Source organism: Lactuca serriola, chromosome 1 (genome assembly GCF_051521515.1).
Source record: "Lactuca serriola cultivar US96UC23 chromosome 1, Lser_US96UC23_V15, whole genome shotgun sequence".
Taxonomy (NCBI): Eukaryota; Viridiplantae; Streptophyta; class Magnoliopsida; order Asterales; family Asteraceae; genus Lactuca; species Lactuca serriola.
Window position 1 is genome coordinate 109,483,184 of NC_136408.1, and position 22,326 is coordinate 109,505,509.

Consider the following 22,326-nt stretch of genomic DNA (forward strand, 5'->3'; position numbering starts at 1 on the left):
ACTCAACCAATCCATTTTGATAATGACGTCGAAACTCTTGATTGACACTGGTATAAGGTCGAATGGAAATGAATATTTAGATAGCGTGAGGGTACAACCTATGTAAATCTCGTTAGAACTCTTTGTTTTTCCGTTAGCCATTTCTACGACGAAGGTTTCTTTTAGTGCTTGCGGTCCTTGATTGAGTAAGTGTTTAAATTTTTGGTTCACGAAGCTCCTCTCTGCTCCACTATCAAATAGGATACATGCATATGAGTTATCGAGGAAGAACGTACCCATGACTACTATGGGGTCTGCCACGACTTCATTGTGGCCAATAGCAAGTAGTCTCCCTGCTCCTCCCGTGTTCCTAGCTTTCAAACAGTTTCTTTTGAAGTGCCCCATCTCGCCACACCCGTAGCAGGCCCGGCTTACTGCCGTACCAGGGACCTAGGTAATGGGTCTGGGTGGTGTTTTGCAGAACCGGATAGCATGGCCCTTCCGGTCACATTTGGTGCAGTGCGTTTCCCGGCAGGGGCCATTCTGATGGAAGTTGCACTTAGTGCACTTGGGTAGATTCCCTGCATATGGCTTTGTTGGTATAGGGGCTGTTGGGTTTTAGTATACTATGGTGCACATACAACCCTAAATACCTTGGATCTATGTTTTCTCTATTATACATGTAAATATGAAGTTTCCAAGGTATTACCCTATACTAGCATACAAATATCATATAATACACAAGAATCTAGTTAGCATAACATACCTTATGGTAGAGCTTGAGGTCTTGATGTATCTACCCTTAAGAGCTTAGCCCCAATAGTGTGGAAGCCTCAAGTTGAATCACAACACACCAAGGACAAAGGATGAACTTGAGAGAGAATCTCCATGCACCCAAAAACACCCATGAACCCCAAGAACTTCATGTGTAACCACCAGTGGCGTTTTTAGGTCATGATGCATGTATTTATATGTGTGCTATTTCAAGAGTCATGGGTATAACCCATATCCTTACCCATGGGTTTTAGGATCGATGGTTCATGTGGCCCAACTCTTTATGTATCCATACATAAACTTGGTCCAACATGGATCATAAGCACAACACATATAAAGATAACTAATTAAAATAATTAGCCCCCATAGATTTAATTAGTCTCTTTTGATCACCAAATTAATTAAAATTTAATTCTTGATCAATACTAATTAACTCAAATGATTTCATATTAATATATTATAACTTATAATATATTAATAAATCATATATAACAACTTCTCTCAAAAGTCCATCCTAACAAATCGCCCTGATGATATGCAACCCAAATGGACCATGCTACTCTCGGGTCATGTACATACCAATAATAGTTATGGGCATAGACATCTAATCCAACAGTCTCCCACTTGGATAAGTCTAAAACTATTATTGCAAGTACGATTTCATAACCCGGCTAGCAATCGTAGCTCTTAAACCTGTTCTCGAACTCTAAACAAATCAATAACGCGTCCATTAGATAAGGGATCATATATTCCTCCATTCTAGATATCATATGACCTGAGACATGGATTATAATGATTCTCTATGTCCATTTTTTGTTTCCTGATTTTCAATTTATGACGATTGACTAATTGAACAAATCAAATCAGTCCAGGCTTGGCCAAGCACTTCGGGGTGTCATCACTAAATCATCGAGGGGCCCACAAATATCACTTTTATCATGAAGGTAAAATGAATGGATAAAATTCGACTCATATGACTTGCTCTACTACTTGTTGAATCATACACAAAGGCACATTTTATAACATCGAGTTACCAATGCGTTTTCATGCAATCAATGTATAACCAACTCATAGTAACAAATCATATCTCTAGGTTTGAAGAATATAAGATATTATCGTCTCATGATCACTCATGATAAAATCCATGAAGTGATTCAAATGAGCGTGGGTTGAATCCAATACTCAGAACTTATGAGTACTCATGTGTGTTGTAGCAACTCTTGTTATGTCCAACATCTTAGACATCTACAAGCCAACTCATGACAGTCTTGATTGATATCTACTTCCAACATATGACCGAATGTAGATGGTTTGAATAACTTAATCATCCAGGAAGAATGACCTAGTTTATTCTGGAAGTCAAAACATGCAAAGCGAAACACAAGAATAATACTAATCCTATATAGCCCCAACACTTTGAGTGTAAATAAAAACACCTTATATCTAAGCACCATATTGATTACTCATTATTTATGTTTCGATTAATCAACTTAATAGTTGAATAAAGACAATAGTCTTGCCATGCTGCAAGCATGCACACTATGTTTGTCCAAACAATAGATATGCCATACTCCAGGTATGCACACTGTATTTGTCTATGGTCCCTACTTTGTGAAATAAATCAATTGAAGATGATTCCAATGATGCTCATATCACAATCCCAATACTTATTGTAAATGTAAGGATGCCAAACTCTTGCCATTACACTATACCTCCAACTGTCCATGAGCAACCAATCTTTGGTAGACCACAGATTGTCCTCGACAATTGATTAATCATTTTAGTCATATAGGACACGAGTCATAATACAAAAGTTTATTTTCCATGTTCTCACAATTCGAACTATGAAGAGGTATGCCGTAATCATAATCGAATTTTGAGAATGCAAAATATATAGAATTTCGTTATGTTGAACCATTCCATCATAACATTCATATATATCCTTGACTAAAGTTGATTAAAATCTCAATCAAATCTTTTAGAATTGAAATGAAGTATATCCTCTCCCTTAATTATAGAAAAAACAACTTTTCAAAACGAATTGAAACTTTTGTTTTCTATAATTAACATTGCTAACTTGCAACACTTAGCATAATAATCATGCTCCTACTAGCACAATGATTATTATCTTACTAGCACAACACTTATACTCCCACTTTCTTTGACATTAACCTAGAAATCAACTAGACTTCTAGAAATCAATACTTTATTGACTTCCTTACCAAAGCTTAGATTTTTTATATGAGATTGCTTTGACAAGACTTTATCAAAATCATACACCTTATCTTAGATAGCTCACACGTGTGTCTAAACAATTTTAGAACTATGAAAAGGGATGTCATAATCATAGTATCAATTGTTTAGACCTTTTTAATTTCTCACAAGTCCATGTTAGTGTGTCGGTTAACCACGCACGCTCCACTAACAACTTTGAGAATGTAAAGATCACAATTTCTATCCACTTAAAATCTACTTAAGGAAAGTGTTTCCTCCCCATCATTTTCATGAATTGGAGAGAAACCTTATCAGACATAGATTTTTAATGGTGTATGTGTTCCTATCCATGTGAATTTGTCATAACGTTAATTACAAGACAGGGTTAGTGACAAATCCAAACTCACATGGACTGAACTTGTTCAATCTTAATTTCTTGCCACTTGGTAGCACAAGGCCTACCATTGCTTCCAAGTAGCTATGCAAAAAAATGAGAACATGTAGAACTCAAATGCATAGCCATCTTTAACTGGAATGGGCACATAAATAAGAATATGTCAACATGATAGGTTATAAACCTCTAGTTGTGTGCTAGTGATGAAATACAGGTTTTATTCTTGATTAGTTCTTGAAACTATTTCAGGATCTTTTAGACTCCCACTGTCCTCTTGACATGTAAAACTCTCTTGCCAAATATTCAAGAAATAGTGTGGATTCTTATCAAGACAAACACTTCACACAATTGGCCTTATTTGGTCATTGTTTTAACCAAAACATCACAACTTACCAATTCCAAATGTACAAGATTAAGAAACATGTTACTCTACATTTGAAAGGTGTTATAAACCTTTCTTAAAATCAGGTCACTCAAGTTAAAATCTTAGAGTATGACTCTAAGATTTTTTTTTGGAACGAAATATGATTTATCTTTTGATTTAACCATTTCAACAATTCACAACTGCTCTTCTTAGCCAAACAAATGTACTAGGGTATCCTTAGAGGATCAATTGTGATATGGTTTTATAATCATTAAGATAATCATAAAACAAGATACTTAAAGTACTCTCCCATCTTTTCAGATTTGAGAATCTTTTATCTTTCTGCCTAATTTGATTTTTCTCATTCGCTCTGCCAATCATTGAAACTTTTCCAATATTTCAGAATTACACTTAAACTTGTAAGCATAACCATATTTACTAAACTTTAGTAAATGTTAATGAGTAGTCTTATTGATCTTTTGTGGTGGAATTTAACTAGTGCACAAGAATGTGTGTTAGATCCCTTAGTCCTTCACTTGAGTCACAAATACATGTGAACAAGGACTTAGTCTTAATTTCCCAAAGATGACAATTCTCATTCATCACACAATACCACTTGCATAATTCCAAGTTTCTATCCAACTGAAACTTGGGTGATGAGAATCGTTCCTTATTTGGTAATTATGACACTACCACAAATGAAAGAATCGAATCCATTTTCCAATATTGCTATCAATGGAAACATGTAAACAACAATTTTTCACAAATGCCATTGTAAGGATACTTAAAATAAATAAATCAAAACTATTTTTTTTTTAACTTGTGAAAAAATCTTATCCTTACAATGAAAATACATATGAAAACTATGTTGATATCTATTCCTAAGCAATCTATCATAACTCTTAAGCAGTTGCTCAAAACTCTGATCACCGAACCAACTTCGCAATCAGAAGCAGCATACTCTCTCTTCAAGCATCCTTTGATTCACTAACACATCAAAATGTAATTAGATTACATTATGTATTAAGAATCTCCAGAAGATACTTAATAGAGTTAGATAATGGACTTTACCTGAAGTAGAGTCAAAATTTTGACTTTACCATATCTTTCAAGTAAATATTCTAGCTTCGCAACTAATGCCCCTTCTTTTGGAAAAAGAAACATATGGACTCTTTGGAAATGGTACATGAGACTATCTTAGACTTATCATTTCTCTTTACCATTAGGTCAACTAACTTGGCCGTGGCCAATACCTTTCCATTGGGAAGAGAAAGTTTTTCTGGACTTCTAATGTTACCATTGTCAATGTCCATGGAAGTTTGGGAAGTTGATCTTCCAATCAAATTTTGCTTTACCAGTGCCCCAAATCATTGTTGATTTAGCAGTATCAAGCAAATAGGTAAGATCACTAAGGGTCATGTCATGGTTTGTCATCAGGGAGTGACTGAAGAACCAAATCAACAGCCAGGTACCTCGAGACTTTGACAGCCGACTCTCCCGGCTTGTCAATATGTGACTTATTCTCCAAGATGTAAGCACATATATACTTTGTTTGCTAGTAGGGATTGAGTGACCTTGAACTTTTCAAGTATTTGAACTTGTGGGATAGGGAGAATAATTGGAGGAAGTGGAGGAAGTGAAGTATGATTCTAGTCCCATCAATGCACAACAAAGGGATTAATCTTTCACCTTGATTGTCATGTGGGATATCATCTTCATCAGGAAAGCTTGTTCCTAAATATGAAATATTAAGGCTAATATCCAACAACCTATTTATAACCGGAAGAGGGATGTCGTAATCCAAGCTATAAAAAAGTTGAAGGTAGGTAAATGACGATTTAGCAATTTCCACCATCAAAATGAAATATAATTAAGTTTTAATTGGATTTGAAACTCCTAGATCTTTTTGAGATACATTTAACTTTCAATGGGATGTTTGAATCTCGATTGTGCCCTCTCAAGTTTGTGACTGGGATGCCGAGGATCACAAAAAAGTTGTGAATAACCATGCAAATTAACTTGGTACCCTTAACTTTATCACCTAATCGATGTGCCGGTTAACCACACACGCTCCACCGATCTATGATAAACTTAAGTTACCCTTTGCCATACATTGTCAGTCCCGTGTTAGTATGTCGGTTAACCACACACGCTCAACTAACGACTTAACAAAGGTGCAAAGTGTAATTTCATGGGTTAGCACCATTTCACATTTTCCTAAGTAACTAAGATTGGGAATTTAGAAGTGTTTAGTTACTTAGTATTTATCATTATACTTTTAATGAAGGCAGAATTATAGTCTTATCCTACCTGTTCGGCTAACGACCCTCCACCAGTCAAGGAAGCGGTGGGTAAGATTGGACACCCATTAAACTGTCATTTTATAGACAGTAACCTTATACCCCCTTATAGACCGGCTTCGTGAATGAGACCTACTAATGGTATGACCAACTTTTAAATTATACATATATTATACTAAACTTTTAATATTATAATAGTATAAGGGTGTATCTTAGACATTTAAAATACTTGGTGGTTTAATCTATTAATTAAACTAGACTTTTAATTTAATTAAACTCAAACCATATATTTATGGATTTAATAATAGTCTTTTAATTAAACTCTTTAATTAACTATTAATAAATTTCATAAGAGTTAGTTGAACTATTCAACAAAACATTATAATTCCAATTACTAAATTCAAAATTAAAATCATTTAATTAATTGTTTAAGTTATGAACGCAAGAGTTTTAGAATTCAATTCTTTATTTTTCCTAAAAAACTTTTTTCAAATTCCAAAACTTGAGGGCAAGTTTTGTAACTCTTGAAAACTTTTGGATTCCATAACTTGTGGAGTTAAAAATATGTACCTACTTAAAAACATTTAGATCAAACTTTTAAAACTAATAAAATAATCATATCATTTTATCTTTTACTAAATTTGACCTAATTCAACTCATATAGCAAATGATTCAAATTTTACAAAAAATTAGTTTCTCACAAAACAAGTAATTATCTTAAAATTTGACAAACTTCATGTTTTTTTCCTTTTTTTTTAACTTTGAAAATCAAATATTTGCATGAATATAACAGAAAACAACTCATGGCTCTGATACCACTATTGGGTTTTAGTATAGTACAACACCATATGGTGCACATACAACCCTAAATACCTTGGATCTATGTTTTCTCTATTATACATACAAATATGAAGTTTCCAAGGTATTACCCTATACTAGCATACAAATATCATATACTACACAAGAATCTAGTTAGCATAACATACCTTATGGTGGAGCATGAAGTCTTGATGTATCTAGCCTTAACAGCTTAGCCCCAAGAGTGTGGAAGCCTCAAGTGGAATCACAACACACCATGGACAAAGTATGAACTTGACAGAGAATCTCCATACACCCAAAAACACCCATGAACCCCAAGAACTTCATGTGTAACCACCAGTGGCGTTTTTAGGTCATGATGCATGTATTTATATGTGTGATATTTCAAGAGTCATGGGTATAACCCAAATCTATACCCATGGGTTTTATGATCGATGGTTCATGTGGCCCAACTCTTTATATTTCCATACATAAACTTGGTCCAACGTGGATCATAAGCCCAACATATATAAATATAACTAATTAACATAATTAGTCCCCATGGATTTAATTAGTCTCTTTTAATCACCAAATTAATTCTTGATCAATACTAATTAACTCATATGATTTCATATTAATATATTATGACTTATAATATATTAATAAATCATATATGACAGCTTCTCTCAAAAGTCCATCCTAACAAATCGTCCTGATGATATGCAACCCAAATGGACCATGCTACTCTTGGGTCAAGTACATACCAATAATAGTTATGGGCTTAGACATCTAATCCAACAGGGTCAACAGGAGTTGTGGCAGCACAGACAGCCACAACCTGTTGGTTCTTGGAAAAGGATTGAGTTGACTTGCCCTTCTTTCGGTCCCAACTCTTCCTCTCGTTGTCGACCGCTTTGGATGGTGCTGAGACAACAGTTGTAGTTGTTGTTGAAAGAGGGACCTTGTGATCGATAAGTCTTTGTGCCAATTGTTTGGCACTATCAAATGTTGCAGGGTTTGATGCTAGAACATTCCCTTGATACGGGGGTACCAAACCCCAATTGTTCCTCTTGATTGTCTTGCTTTCTGTGGGGACCATATTTGGACGTAGAGTCACCAGATCGCTGAATCTGGTTGTATAGGCCACTATGTCGGAACCCTTTTGTCATTAGGTCTTTTAGTATCTCCCAGCCCATAGCGTTAGCCACTACCAGTGTGAGTGACTTGACATGGCCATTCCACCATGTCAGGGCCCTTTTAGAGAAGGTACACGCAGCAAATTTTACTTTCTTCCTTCGGGACGGGAGCAAATCTCAAAGATTTCTTATGTTCTTTCGATCCATTGGGATAATGCAATGATTCCTCCGGTTTCGTTGAAGAACACCGGTTTGCAGCTGATGAAGTCCTTATAGGTACACTCCTATGTACGTGATTGGTATTCACCGTGGTTAGAGTTGGTGCCTGTTCCAGCTCCACTGGCACCACCAGAATTTACTCGAGTCATGGTTGCGGTCACAGCAGCTTGGAACATCGCCGCATCAAACTGCGGAGGGGTGGTGGTGGTGGAGTTTGATTTACAGGCGTGCCTCTATTTGGACGCTTGCGAGGCGACATCTTTTACTGAAAGTTTATAGAGATGATGATAATTGTAAGAATCAACTGTAAGTATGATGTGAGTGATCCATGGACTAAATCGCCATAGCCCAACCATTAGAATGAGTGTATGATTGACATAGAGAAACAACAATAGAGTATGGAGACACAAGAGTAAAGTCTTTCCAATAGATTAGGTAACTGCCATTATTACTGGTATTAATGATGTAAATGAGTTCGGGAAAAATTACCTAACCGTAGCTCTTAAAACAAACCATAAGGGAAAATGTTGACAGCTTAAGAGTTTTAGTTACAGTACTGGAAAGACAGGAATATTTTACAGGAAAAGTGTTACATAGATCATAGATACAAAGGCTATTCCTTAAACAAAAAGAGAAGACGAGTAGAGCATCTTCTACCGGCGATGGGTACCCCTCGGGTGAAACCTCAAGCTTGCCAGTTGACGCTCCATATCGAGCAGGTGTCTTTCATAAACCCTCTGGCAAACCCGGAGTTCTATGACTTCAGCCCGAGTTGTAGCAAGCTGTTGTTGCAGTGCCTCGTGATCTATCCTAGACCTCTCACGAGCATCTTCAAGATGAATGGTGCGGATGGTATGCATTCTCTCATTGGCATCAACTTTTTTGATTCGATGGAGAGCTGGCCTGCACTGTATTTCGTTTCGTGCAACTCTACAAACCAGGATTGGCAGAATCTTGTCTGCTGAGTCTCCTTCACTCAGGTCATAAAAGCTTCGGTCTCCATTGAATGGCATGGGTTGATTATGCTCTTGGCTCCATGTTTCCAAGATTTCCACCCATGGAGGCGTCGGGCCTTGAAAAGCCGGACGAGGGTTAGGATTTGGGACATGAGCCACAGGGGGTAGGTCATTGAATTCAGTCTTGGAGTCAGATCCATCAGAAAAGCCTTCAGCTTGGTGATCATCTAAAGGGATTGGATGATCCTCTTCTGGCTCTGCTTCAAGCCATCCAACATTGCCTTCGTTTAGGATGTACGGGTCGCCAGTAGGATGGAATCCAGCCATGATATCTACGTGAGAAAAGGTGTATAAGAATCTAATATAAATAGACGTACTACTTAATATAATTATAAAATGATCCTTACCAGTTACTCCAATACTTGCATAGTGCAAACTAGTTATATGAAATCAAAACATGATAGACCTTCGAATAAATGACCCCAACACCAAATCCACAACTAAACAAGGAACAGGAAGTAAAGAAAAGATCACAAATTGTAAGTCTATGACACCTTAACCTCATATAACCTTATTGTATCCACTTAGCAACTATTGACCTACTGGTAAAGACCTTCTTGGTTCTCAAATATGTAATTATAGTAACACAAAACACTCCTATAGTATTTTAGGTTTATGTTATGTTCTAATGTTCTCATTATGGTAGTGTTGCTAAGTTTTTAGACTTGTTGCAACCTCACAACCATTCTTGGGCATATGGTAATCACTTCTCGGACAAGCATAGTTGATCAGGCTATGTCATTCCCAGAACTGACCATACATCCCCGGGTCTACTTGTGATGTTCAACAATCGTAATACTTTTGTTCTGTCCTAGTGACACTAATTTTAGTATGAATGCAAGTATGTATACTTAGTTAAATATTTTATTATTTAAAAGTATACACTCTTGGTCAGAGTATTTTAATCTCGTTGTGTTTATAGTTTGTATATCTTTTATGGGTTTATATACTCGATTAACTATAAACAATGCTCTGATAGCAATCTGTCACACCCCAAAACCGAAAGGGCGAAAACGTTATGAGGCGGAGGACATCATGTATAGTATCACAACAATTCATAATAGTAAAAACAAGAAACAACATCCATTGCATTAATAGAATAGTTAAATACATGTATGTTCTTTTGTAAGTTTAAATGACACCAAAAATGTACAATCAAAATAAAGACGAGTCTTGGATCTACTCCGTCCTTCAAAAGCTGCATGTATGTACCTATCTTACTGGCTCCCTGAGAATACAGGTAATTTTGAAAGGGAGTTTCAGCATAAAAATGCTGGTGAGTTCATTAGTATGTTAGTGTCATTGTTTGTATAAAAATGTTTGTAACAGTGTAATGCAAATGCTTGTAATCATTTGCAAATGTTTGTAAATGTTTGTACTTCCTAGAAAATCCTATATTTTCTACTGAAATGTAGTCTTCTACCAAGACCCATCTATTTATATGTTTGTTCTTTTATGAATGTATGAGTTTTCCCAAGTACAACTATTATTATCAAAATACAGTTTACATTATCATTTATGTGAGAAGATCACAAAGAAAATGCAATAGGGAATATAATGTTTTATCTCACCAGTGACACTACTAACTATAATTGATAAAATAAAGACTCTGGGTAGTATTAAATGTGCTATACCCCTCGAGGAGTCTTATTGCCTTTATATCTTAGTCGGTTAATTAAAGGTTTAGATGTGAACTGGTTGTAACCATGTTGATTGACGGCTGAATACATGACGACCTTTCGGTGTCATCAAATAGTGAGGTGACATTTTGTCACCCCTTGGCCTTACCGGATAGGACTGTAGCTAGCAGTCGAGGTGTGGGAGTGTCTGTCCCATATAGATATATACACACGATGTCCGCTCTCCTTCTAGGAGACTCTGGTTACAATATAATACAACAATGCCTTGTTGTATTCGGAAATAGTATGTCACATTCTAGTTATCGTATTCTAATGTTTGTATAGTAAGTTATAGTGTATTAATGTTCTCTCTACTAGTGTATAGTATGTTCTCTTGTATAGTATAGTGTATGTTCTCTTAGTTTCTCATCATAATATGTTCTTCTGTTTCTCATAATGGTAAGTTTGTACTGACTCATAAATGAATTGAATCTCATATGTTTCATAGTACTATTAATAGTGAGTAATGACTTCCTAAAATATACCTATTTTAGTTTACTAGAAGAGTTGTTTGTATGACTGAGTGTGTTCAACTGAAATAAAAGATTTTATGTCCATACATATATACTAAATATATAACTAAGGATCAAACGACACTCGGACAAACAACAGGGTACTTTAAGTCCACAACCAAACAAGGAACAGGAAATAAAGTGAGTTGTCAGTCCTAAGTCCTTCCAACCTTACTTATATAACTATTTATGTATTAGAAATGGTTTTGACAATATATATAAGTTTGAAAGAGTTAAAAGAAAAGGTTCTGCATATAAAAACAAGTTTGGTAAAGAGTTTAGTATTGTAAAAGAATTTGATAAGCATTTTGAAGTAGGTTGTTTGATAGCACAGTTAACAATATAGTAAATTCATCTGTTTGATAGTTATTAATCACATGTGATTGATATAACAACTATAATGTTTCAACTTGTATTCCCCCTCATAAAAGCATTTAAAAGTATTTAAAGGTTGATTAAGGGGTATGAACTCACCTTTAGTGAATAACTTGAATGAAAGATCGATATAGGATTATTGGGTGTCAATTGGAGTCTTGAGCACAAACAAATCCTGTTTAACATATAGTTACACATATATGAATACATTTAATGTTTATAAGCACTAATGGTGATAGGGACACGCCTTAGGGACATAAAAACACTTAGAATCAAGTGTTACCAACACATATGGTTGCACATAAGGGGTGTATGGCCCTATATTGGAGTGTAAGACCACAAAATCATGGATTTTGTGTGTGTGCGGCCAGAGTGTGCGGCTAAGTTGTGTGTGCGGCCGCACACCCACTATGAAGGGTGCCAAAAACGTGTTTCCAAGGCTTAGGAATGTTATCGGGAAGGTGTTTTGACCAGTGCTTAACCTTATTGAAAGTTAAATGCTATTTTGGACCCGAAAACGGGTATGTACGGCCACACAAGGGTGTACGGCCGTACACCCTTGATGAACATGTTAAAATGGTCAAAAGTGCATTCCAATTCTCTATCTTTCATTCCCTAAGTGTTCTTGATCAAGTGCTAGCCTAAGACATGAGTTTTAAGGCCCTGAAGCACCAAATGGAGGGGTGTACGGTCACATGGGGTGTGTACGGCGGTACACTCCTCATTGATCTTATTCTGGACGTTTTCTAATGAGTAAATCAGTAAGTAACTAGCAAAAGGAGTGGTACATACAATAGGGAAGCCTTTGGGGGTGTTTGTGGTCCAAAAACTTAGAAGATATGTTTGGTGTTCTTGGTGTTCTTGAAGAACACTTGAAGATCTAAACAAAATGAGTAGATTCTTGGATGAAATGATAGATTCTTACTAGGTAGTGAAATGAATCATCAAATGGGAGGAAGAAACACTTACAATTTGGAGATCTAGAAGAGGAAAATGGTTGATACTTGAGAGAAAATGAGTTTTTGACTTGGAGGAGTGGAAAAAGTGTTCAAAGATGACAAAAGGCCATATATATATGGGGAGTGTGCGGTTTGGGATAGGTGTAAGGCTGGGTGTACGGTTGGGATGGGTGTGTGGCCACACACTCGGGTGTGTGGCCGCACACACCTTGTGTTGGTGTGTTTGGCTCATTTCCTAAGTGTTACACTCACAATTACTCATCCCCGGACCCATACCTAGATTATACTTGTCTTAGAACACTCAAATAGACCATAAACCGCGCTAAAATATAACAAAACAAGGCTAACTTTGATCGATTCGAACAAGTGTACAAGATAAAAATTTCGGGTTGTCACAGATTTGGTGGCGTCAGGTCTGTCGGGATGTTATGGTCAGTTGCAGCCATAAGCGGCGAGTTAGCTTGGGCAATTATTTCCAAATGAGGGTTTCATCCGGATGTCGCGTGGGGCTACTGTGTGTGTCTTTTGACATAGCAACTAGGCGGGAATCCAGTGTTTCAATATTGGTAGTCAAGTTGTGACCAAGGAGGTCTCGACTACTTTTGGAAAGCAACTAGGGGGCATAGAGATAAGTCAAGGTAGTATTAGTGATTTGGACTCATGTATGGAGTTGCTTGTTATTTGGAAAATATGGTAAGACATTTGCAGCTTGAATGGGATAATCTCAGAGTAAATGATTTGAACCTGTTGCCTACCTCTCGTCTGATTCTAACCGTTGCAGGGATGAGTCCTTTACTCGAAGGATTATCTAAATCTTCTGTCAAGTATAAGTGTTCTGTAGTAATAATGGTAAAGGATTCTTCTTCCATTAGAAGCATCAAGTTAATCAAGGGTTGGAAGCATTCTGATTAAGTCTGGACTTCAACAAAAAATTGGCATGGTAATGGTTCTATATGGGTGGTTTGTCCAGGAATTAGACCAATTCGAGGTTTTGGGTTTCAGGAAAAGTAGGACAGGTTTTCAATATGGGATTATGGATTCGTCTTCTTCATGTTTGGAAAGTTCTGCTAAGGTTAGGTTCGGTAGCCTTGGGAAGGGCATTATATGTTCTGGTTCTTGTTGAGTTCTTCCGGCTGTCTGGTGCGCCTGAGATGGTAAGGAATGATTTCAAGGACAAAATCTAATTTAAGTGTGGGAGAGTTGTAACACCCGGAATCTTGAGGAGCAATTGTTGGGAGTAAATCACAACATTCATTAAGACCAACACGACGTGTTTAAGGAAAACATGGCATGTTGCCGCCTGCTAGAGAAAACCCTAATTTTTAGGGTGTAACACCACATATAAAGGTCTTAAGTCCTTTTGGCTGGACTCCTTACCAGCCTCCATTGCCACTAAAACCCTAAAATCGATCTTTAAATCTCTTAGTGGTGTTCTTGATCTAGGGAGAAGCTTTTGGTGTTCATTATTGGTCCTTGTGAAGGAACATCAGATCTTGAAGTTGGATTGGTTGGTGGAAAGGCTTTGGATCTAGAATCATCTTCTTTTGTGCAAGCTTTCTAAGGTATCAAGTTTGAACCTTGACTTATAAATACTTTGATCTATTCATATTGTGCTTTGTTTTGCTATTGGCCCCTTTTTAGGTTGATGAGTATGTGAAGTTGTTTTATGGGATTAATATTCTAGATCTAAGTTGTATTGGACTCCTTGAACATAAAGGTGCAAGATTTATGAAAAAAATTGGTTTCATGCATGCATTAAGTCACTTATTAAGTCCCATTTGAGCTAAAGAGCTTCATTTAGACATGCATGCGCGTTAAGTTGCTAACTTTACGTGGTTTTCCAGCTCAAGGAGGTCAGATCTATGTTTTAGGTAATGTCTTTAAGAGTTAAGTGCTTATTGGTTAAGCCTTTTGCTATTAAGCTTTATGGATTTAGTATTTAAACCTTTGGGGTTGTGTTAATGGGTAAAGTTGGAAGCTTTATCCTTCTAGACCATATTATGGACTAGCTCTGAGCTTTGGAGCTCTTGGAGTCGAAGAAAGTAGCTTAATGTATTAAGTTGTTGGAAGCCAAGCAAACACGACGTGTTGGCTGGGGTTTTCCTGACTATTTGGATGACGACAAAATACGGCGTGTTTGCAAGTCAACATGGTGTGTTTGGTCCACATGGATTGCTAACTTTGACTTTGACTATAAGTTTGATCAGGGTTGACGATGGGATGTTTTGGTCCTTCTTTGAGCCTTTTGGATTGCTGAATTGGGCCTTGGCTTTAGGTTTATGTTATAAAGAGGGTAAAAAGCTCTTTTACCCTAGTTTGGACACTTAGTGGGGGTCAGATATGATTATTTATGGATGTTTAACTTGATCGCGTAGGGATTCTTGCGAGCTAGTTGCCAGAGTTTCTTTCCATGAGATTCACCAGTGCGAGGTGAGTTTCCTCACTAGGTTTAGCGAGTCGAATGCAACAATGTCGGCCCATGGTTTATATGTTAGGATGCTAGATGCCTGCCTGACTCTTACATGTGTTGTGTGATGGTATGCTTACCGGGGAAGGCCCGATGCCATGCGGGGCCTGACGAGTAGATTGTATACTAGTCACTAGTATCTGCTTTAATGCTTATTGGGCGAGGCCCGATGGGCTCGATGATTATATGGTATGCTATAGTCTTTGTGATTATTGCATGTGCTAGTAAGGTTATATGTTTATATGATTATAAGGTTATATGTTTATATGATTATATGGTAATAAGATTATGTGTGTATCGGGCAAGGCCCAATGTCTGGTGGGGCCTAGTGATTGACAGATCTATAATCCAAGTGGGGATCCATGCTGGGCGGGACGCGAATATGAGCGAGGCTCGATGTCGGGTGGGGCCCGAGGCCGAGTGGGACTCGATACTAGGCGACGCCCGATGGAGTGTGGGGGCCGTATATGTGATCTATGTTTGTACGGTATGTGGTATCTTGGGGAACTCACTAAGATTTATGCTTACAATTTTTCAGTTATGTTTTAGGTACTTCGATTTTCAAATGGAAGAGCTCGGGACGATTGCAGTGTATACACCGCATGTTTTCGCATTCTATGATTTCCTGTGATTTGATGATGTTGATAAATCATGATTACTTTGTTTTTATGGAAATGATATGTATTAACGATTATTAAAGATCCACTTTTACAATTTGTATAGGACCCTTATAATAAATAGGCTTGACTTGATTCACATCATGATGGTCTGCGATATACAATAAATGGACGGGACTTGATTTACATGGTGATGATCTTGGAAGGTTCAAAAATGACCCAACCTCTTTGTGGCGACGGGTCATATGTGGCATCCATATCAGATCCAGAAAACTGATTGGCTTTCTAGCAAAAAAGTGTTTTCCTGGTGTTTGGTTTAATGTTGTGCAGGTGGTAAACATTGCTGAGGAATTAGGTACTAAGCTTACATCTATTTTTGAGTACAATGTCAATTCTGGGAATAACACCCTGTTTTGGCTTGAAGATTGGATGGGTGAGGGTACATTGGCTTCGAGATTTCCTTCTCGTTTTGATATTAATAAGAAGAAGTATTCTCTTATTGCTGAGAGAGTTTCAGGTGGTGATTTCAAAGACGATTGGAAAAAAGAACCTAAAAGCGGTTCTAAGGTGTCAGATCTGGTGGAGATTCGAAATTATATCCATTCGATTGCAACCGGTAGTGGGACGGATATCTGGAGATCAAGACTTTCTGCTGATGTGAATTTTTATGTTCGTGATCTTTAGACTCTTTTTTACTCCAAAATGACGGTTCCTTTGCGGAATCCTACGATTTGGCTTAAGTTGGTCCAGATAAAAGTTATCGTTTTTATTTGGAGAGCTTGCATTGACAGAATTCCTTCAGCAGTGGCCCTCTCTCATAGGAGTTTTTCGGTCCCTAATTGCTCCTGTGAGTTCTATAATGTTGTTTAGATGACACGAATCACTTTATCATGGATTGCCCTTTTGTTGTCGCCTTTTTAAGGTATATCTTCAATTGGTGCAAACTGCATTGGCCGAATTTCCACATGGTGGAGGAGATTGTTAGTTTTGTTGCGATTTGGGTAACTGCTCAAAAAAATATATATCTAATAGCTATCATTTACAGATTTCTTTGCTGTGTTTGGAGAGTGAGAAATGGTCGTCTCTTCAACAGTGTTCATGTGATTTCTATAATTTTGACGGATAATGTTCTTATTATGGGTTTTAGGTGGATGAAACACCGGGGAAATTACGGAAATTGTAATTAGACGGTTTGGATATGTAATCGTTTAACTTTTTATAATTTTCGTGTTGTTCTTCTTCTTGCGGAGCCTTGTCTCTTTTAGGCTGTGACCTTTAATATAATTCCACCTTTTTCCAAAAAATAGAATTATTACATGATTTGCATGGTGATAAATACGTGGTCACGGAATCACATACGTCTCTACATTTAAAGGTCCTACATGAAAAAGGATGCGTCCAAATTTATACATGGTGATGGAAATATGTAATCGAAGGTCTGGCATTTAATTAGGATAAAGTATTGATCCAATTGATAGTGACTATTGCTATGTGTTATCGCTTTCAATATATCACATATATCACGTGGTTTTATATGGCTAGATCAAGGGCATGAGGGTATGAATTTGTAATTATTAATATTTATATTGATGGCAAACATCATCTTTTATTCTGTATATATTATAGATTGTTTTTTGTTTCTTTCTATCAAATCGTACATCACGTTGTTTTTATGACATCAAAATGTCTAAAATGCTATACTAAAGGTAAAAATTATGTGTACGAATTTATGTTGTTTCCCTAAAAGATAAAGAAACCATATCACATGTTAAAAGTAAAAGAAGTTATGTTGTTGATTTGAATCAAGAGTTAAGTTTAAAGGTCAAGAGTTAACTTGGAACGTTACACAAGACACTATCAATTTTACCAAGTTGAAAAATATATTCATCTCTATTATAGAGATGCATAACATTAACTCCATTCTTTTATAGAGATGCATATCATTAACTCCATTTAAATCAATCGTATATTATACGGGAAATAACACATTGGCTCAATGATGTATTTTGATTTTACCGAATTAGTTCTATAACTTATTTTTGTGTTTTATGTGGGAATTGAATAAACTTTAAAATGTCTATCTTTTTAGTCTCTTATATATATATATATATATATATATATATATATATATATATATATATATATATATATATATATATATATATATATATATATATAAAAGGTTCAGGTTCATTTGAGACCATTCTAATTTTGTGAGACCGTGAGACCAAATCTAAAAATAATTTTAAAATGCAAAATAAATGGAAAAATGCAAAAATTCTTTTTTTAAATATTATTTTCGGAACTTGAATTAACTAAAAAAATAAAAAATAAATAAATAAATAAAAATCCCATTTTTTTTAAATACGTGAAATATTCTAAATAGAATATTACACTGACATATTCTAAAAAATAATTTTAAAATACAAAATAAATGGAAAAATATAAAATTCTTTTTTTCAATATTATTTTGGGAACTTGAATTAACTAAAAGAAATAAAATAAATAAAAATAAATAAAAAATCATATTTTTTTTGAAAAATACGTGAAATATTTTAAATAGAATATTACACTGTACATATTCTAAAAATAATTTTAAAATACAAAATAAATGGAAAAATCAAAAAATTCTTTTTTTAAATATTATTTTCGGAACTTGAATTAACTAAAAGAAATAAAAAAATAAAAAAAAATAAAAAAAATCCTATTTTTTTTTAAAAATACGTGAAATATTGTAAATAGAATATTACACTGTACATATTCTAAAAATAATTTTAAAATACAAAATAAATGGAAAAATCAAAAAATTCTTTTTTTAAATATTATTTTCGAAACTTGAATTAACTAAAAAAAAATAAAAAAAATAAAAAAAAAATAAAAAAATAAAAAAATGCGTCTTACGGTTTCACAAAATTAGGCCGTCTCACATGAACTTAACCTATATATATATATATATATATATATATATATATATATATATATATATATATATATATATATATATATTAGCTAATTTCATGTGTCACTTAAGCATTTTTCCATTTAAAAATAAAAATCACACAATTTTGTAGGATTCTTCTCACTTTCCATTAAAAATGTAGATAATGTATCGTCTTTATATTCCTGTTTTCAATAAAAAAGGATACGAAATCAAAGATTTAAGAAGCGGGAAATTAATCTGTCATTTCTGGTGATACGCACATTGAGTTTCCCGTTTTTCATCTGCTCTCGTTTTCATTCAATCAATTCATACATGAAGTTATCCGCCACGTACTTTGATGTTTTTCTAGAGAGCAGCTTAATATCGATGTTGAAATACATTTTTATCCCCCATAGCGCATTGTCAATCAGAAGATGATGCGATTTAAATCGTCAAACGCGATCATGAACTGATTACTGACCTCGTGTAATCCTAATAAAGTATCAAGATCAAATTCAATTCCGACCTTCAATATTGAATCGAAAGTTGATTTCTTCAACAAATCCTGTAACGGAAGGAAGTTATGATTTAATTTATTGCAGATTTCATCAACACGATATACGTCATTTTTTAAAAACTTGTAAAGCAATAATCTGCTTATTAACAGCTGCTTGTGAAACCTTCTTCAACAATTTAAAAGTGTCAGACCTAAAAGGAATAATTTAGTTGAGAAGTCATGACATGCTACCTTGCTTTGGTGCAAGGGCGGAACACGAACACTATCACTTATGGGGACGAAATCAAAACATTTTAATAACTAACATAAAAAACTAACACTTTGAAACAAAAAAAGTTATTCTATATATCCTTTTAATTTTCATAAGCTTTTTATTTTATATAAATTATTTAACAAAGCTATTATGTCCAGATTTTTAACAAAAGTTGGACAGGAAGATGATATATTTATTGTATATGATAAGGACTTGGATCATAATATTATTTAGTTTAATTAAATAACATTTCGTAAGCCATAAATAACTAACATAACATTTTTTTTTGCAGCCTCTTAGTATTTTTTACAGCTCATAACCTAATGTGTTTCGAATTCCTGCCATTATCATACCAAATTCTATGACTCTAGTTAGAGAAAAGATGAAAAAGAAAGAAAGAAAAAAAGAGAAAAAATATAGAGATTACAAATCCAATGGGGATTGTTAGATATATATATATATATATATATATATATATATATATATATATATATATATATATATGTTTTATATTTAGTTTGTATTTGGTTGGGCCCATTACTCTTATTTGTAGCCCTTTTTGTATTTTTGTGGTATTAATATACTGAGAGGTCTAATGCCAATTCATGGGAATGTATTCTCTATAACATGGTATCAAGCTATTCCACCCTCTAAACCTAGTTGATCCATACCTGTGGTTGTATTCTTCTCACCTTCCACCTCTGTTATTCAGCTTCTTCTCATACCACTCTCTTCATATCTTCTCCCTTCTCCTTCGTCACAATGACCGGAGATCCTTCTAATCCCAAACCTAGTCCCAACGATAAAATCTACGGGATAACCAATATCAAGTCTTATGTCCCCCTTCTTCTCGATCTCGACCGCTTGAATTATGATTCTTGGAAAGAGCTTTTTAAAACTCATTGCATTGGATACAAAGTATATGGTCATCTTGATGGGTCTACTAAAATTGAAGATGATCCAGATTGGGAAAATGTGGACAATATTGTAAAACAATGGTTATATGGAACACTTACTCAATCCGTTCTCCAATCTATTCTCAAAGCCAACGCCACTACAGCAGTTGTTTGGAAGACTATTGAAGACCTGTTTCACGAGAATAAAGAGACGAAAACCATGGAATTAGATGATGAACTTCGTTCTATCACTAATGGTGATTCTATAGTTATGGAATATTATACTTGTATCAAGTCAGTCTATGATCTTCTTGCTAATATTGGATCCCCGGTACCCGAAAAAACCTCGTCATTTATGCCATCATTGATTTATCTCGGAAATTCGCCCATGTCATCACCACCATTCGACATCAAAAGCCGTTTCCCACCTTCCTTGACACGCGCTCCATGTTAACCCCTGAAGAACGGTCCATGGCAAAAGATCACTCCCGTCAGGTTCAAGCCTCACATCAAGACAATGCATCTTCACCAACCATTCTCACCACACAGCATGACAATCGCCCCTCTAATTCTCGATTTAACAACTCCAACGGTAGAGGTGGACGTCAAAATCACCGAGGTGGTGGCAGGGGAGGTCGGGACAGCGGGAGAGGTGGCGACAGACAGGGACGATCCAGAGGCGGATGATTTGCTCGCGGTCAAAATTGGGGGGGGGGGGGATATTATCCCTGGTTAACGTCGTCGCAAGTTCAAGGTCAAAAGCAACATCATGGGCTACTGCCTTCTACATCAATCCAACAAGTCCCATGATCCAATAGTGCACACTCAAATTCTCAACAACACTAGCCCAATTTGAATTTAGCCCACCGAGATGCCCTTTTCTCCATGTCTCAGTAGTCCAACAATCAACCCAATAGTTGGCAATGGTTTCAATACCTGAATAATATGGATCAACCAACCGCTTTACCACAAGCATTTAACACTATGACCTTTCAAGATCCAAACAATACAGATTGGTACATGGACACCGGGATGATCGCTCATGTTCATGCCGATTAAGGTAGTCTCAAGTCTATTCTTGCTTTAAACCCTTTTCGCACCCTTATTTAAAAAAACGTTCTTATAACTCCCCAAATTATTAAAAATCTCATGTTTGTTCCTTAATTTACTCGTGATAATAAATGTGCTATAGAATTTGACGAGTTTGATTTTTCTGTGAAGAATTTTCTCACCAAACGCACCCTCCTTCGATGTGATAGCACAAAAGATGTTTACCCAGCCACCAAATCGAGTCCTCAAGTCTTTCTCAGTATTAGTTCATCATTGTGGCATCGATGACTAGGGCATCCTATTCAACCAGTTCTGAAACATTTAATTTCTTGCAATTCCATTTCATGTAATAAAAATGATTGGTCATTTCTTTGTCATGCGGGTCAACTTGGCAAGCATACTCGTTTCTCTTTCTCGTTATCTAAAATTCATGCTTTATTTCCTTTTCAAGTTATTCATTTGGATGTATGGACTTCACCTTTGCAAAGTCATAGTGGAATAAAATATTTTGTCATTTTTCTTGATGAATTTTCTCATTTTGTGTGTGTGTGCCATCTTAGATTGAAATCGGATGTGTTCTCCAAATTTCTTCATTTTCCTGCCTATGTTAAAAATCAATTCAACACTGATATTCAAACATTTCAACGTGACAATGGAAAAGAAAATGACAACTCTCTCTTTCATCAAGTTTGTGACACGAATGGCATACATATTCGTTTATCATGTCCATACACTTCCCAACAAAATGGGAAATATGAGTGTATGCTTCGTACTTTAAATAATATGATTCGTACACTTCTTTTCCAAGCTCATCTTCCCCCCACTTATTGGGTGTAAGCTCTCCATATGTCCTCTCATCTATTGAATATCCTTCCATCCACCTCTCT

The 22,326-nt window shown here is 35.6% G+C and overlaps 1 protein-coding gene across 1 annotated transcript; it reads left to right on the forward strand.

Moving 5' to 3' along the window:
* The first annotated feature begins 20,255 nt into the window (after positions 1-20,255).
* Positions 20,256-20,843, forward strand: LOC145060098 (uncharacterized). Its single transcript, XM_079007823.1, has one exon. The coding sequence runs from the start codon at positions 20,256-20,258 to the stop codon at positions 20,841-20,843; it is 588 nt and encodes a 195-aa protein (XP_078863949.1).
* Positions 20,844-22,326: the final 1,483 nt, after the last annotated feature.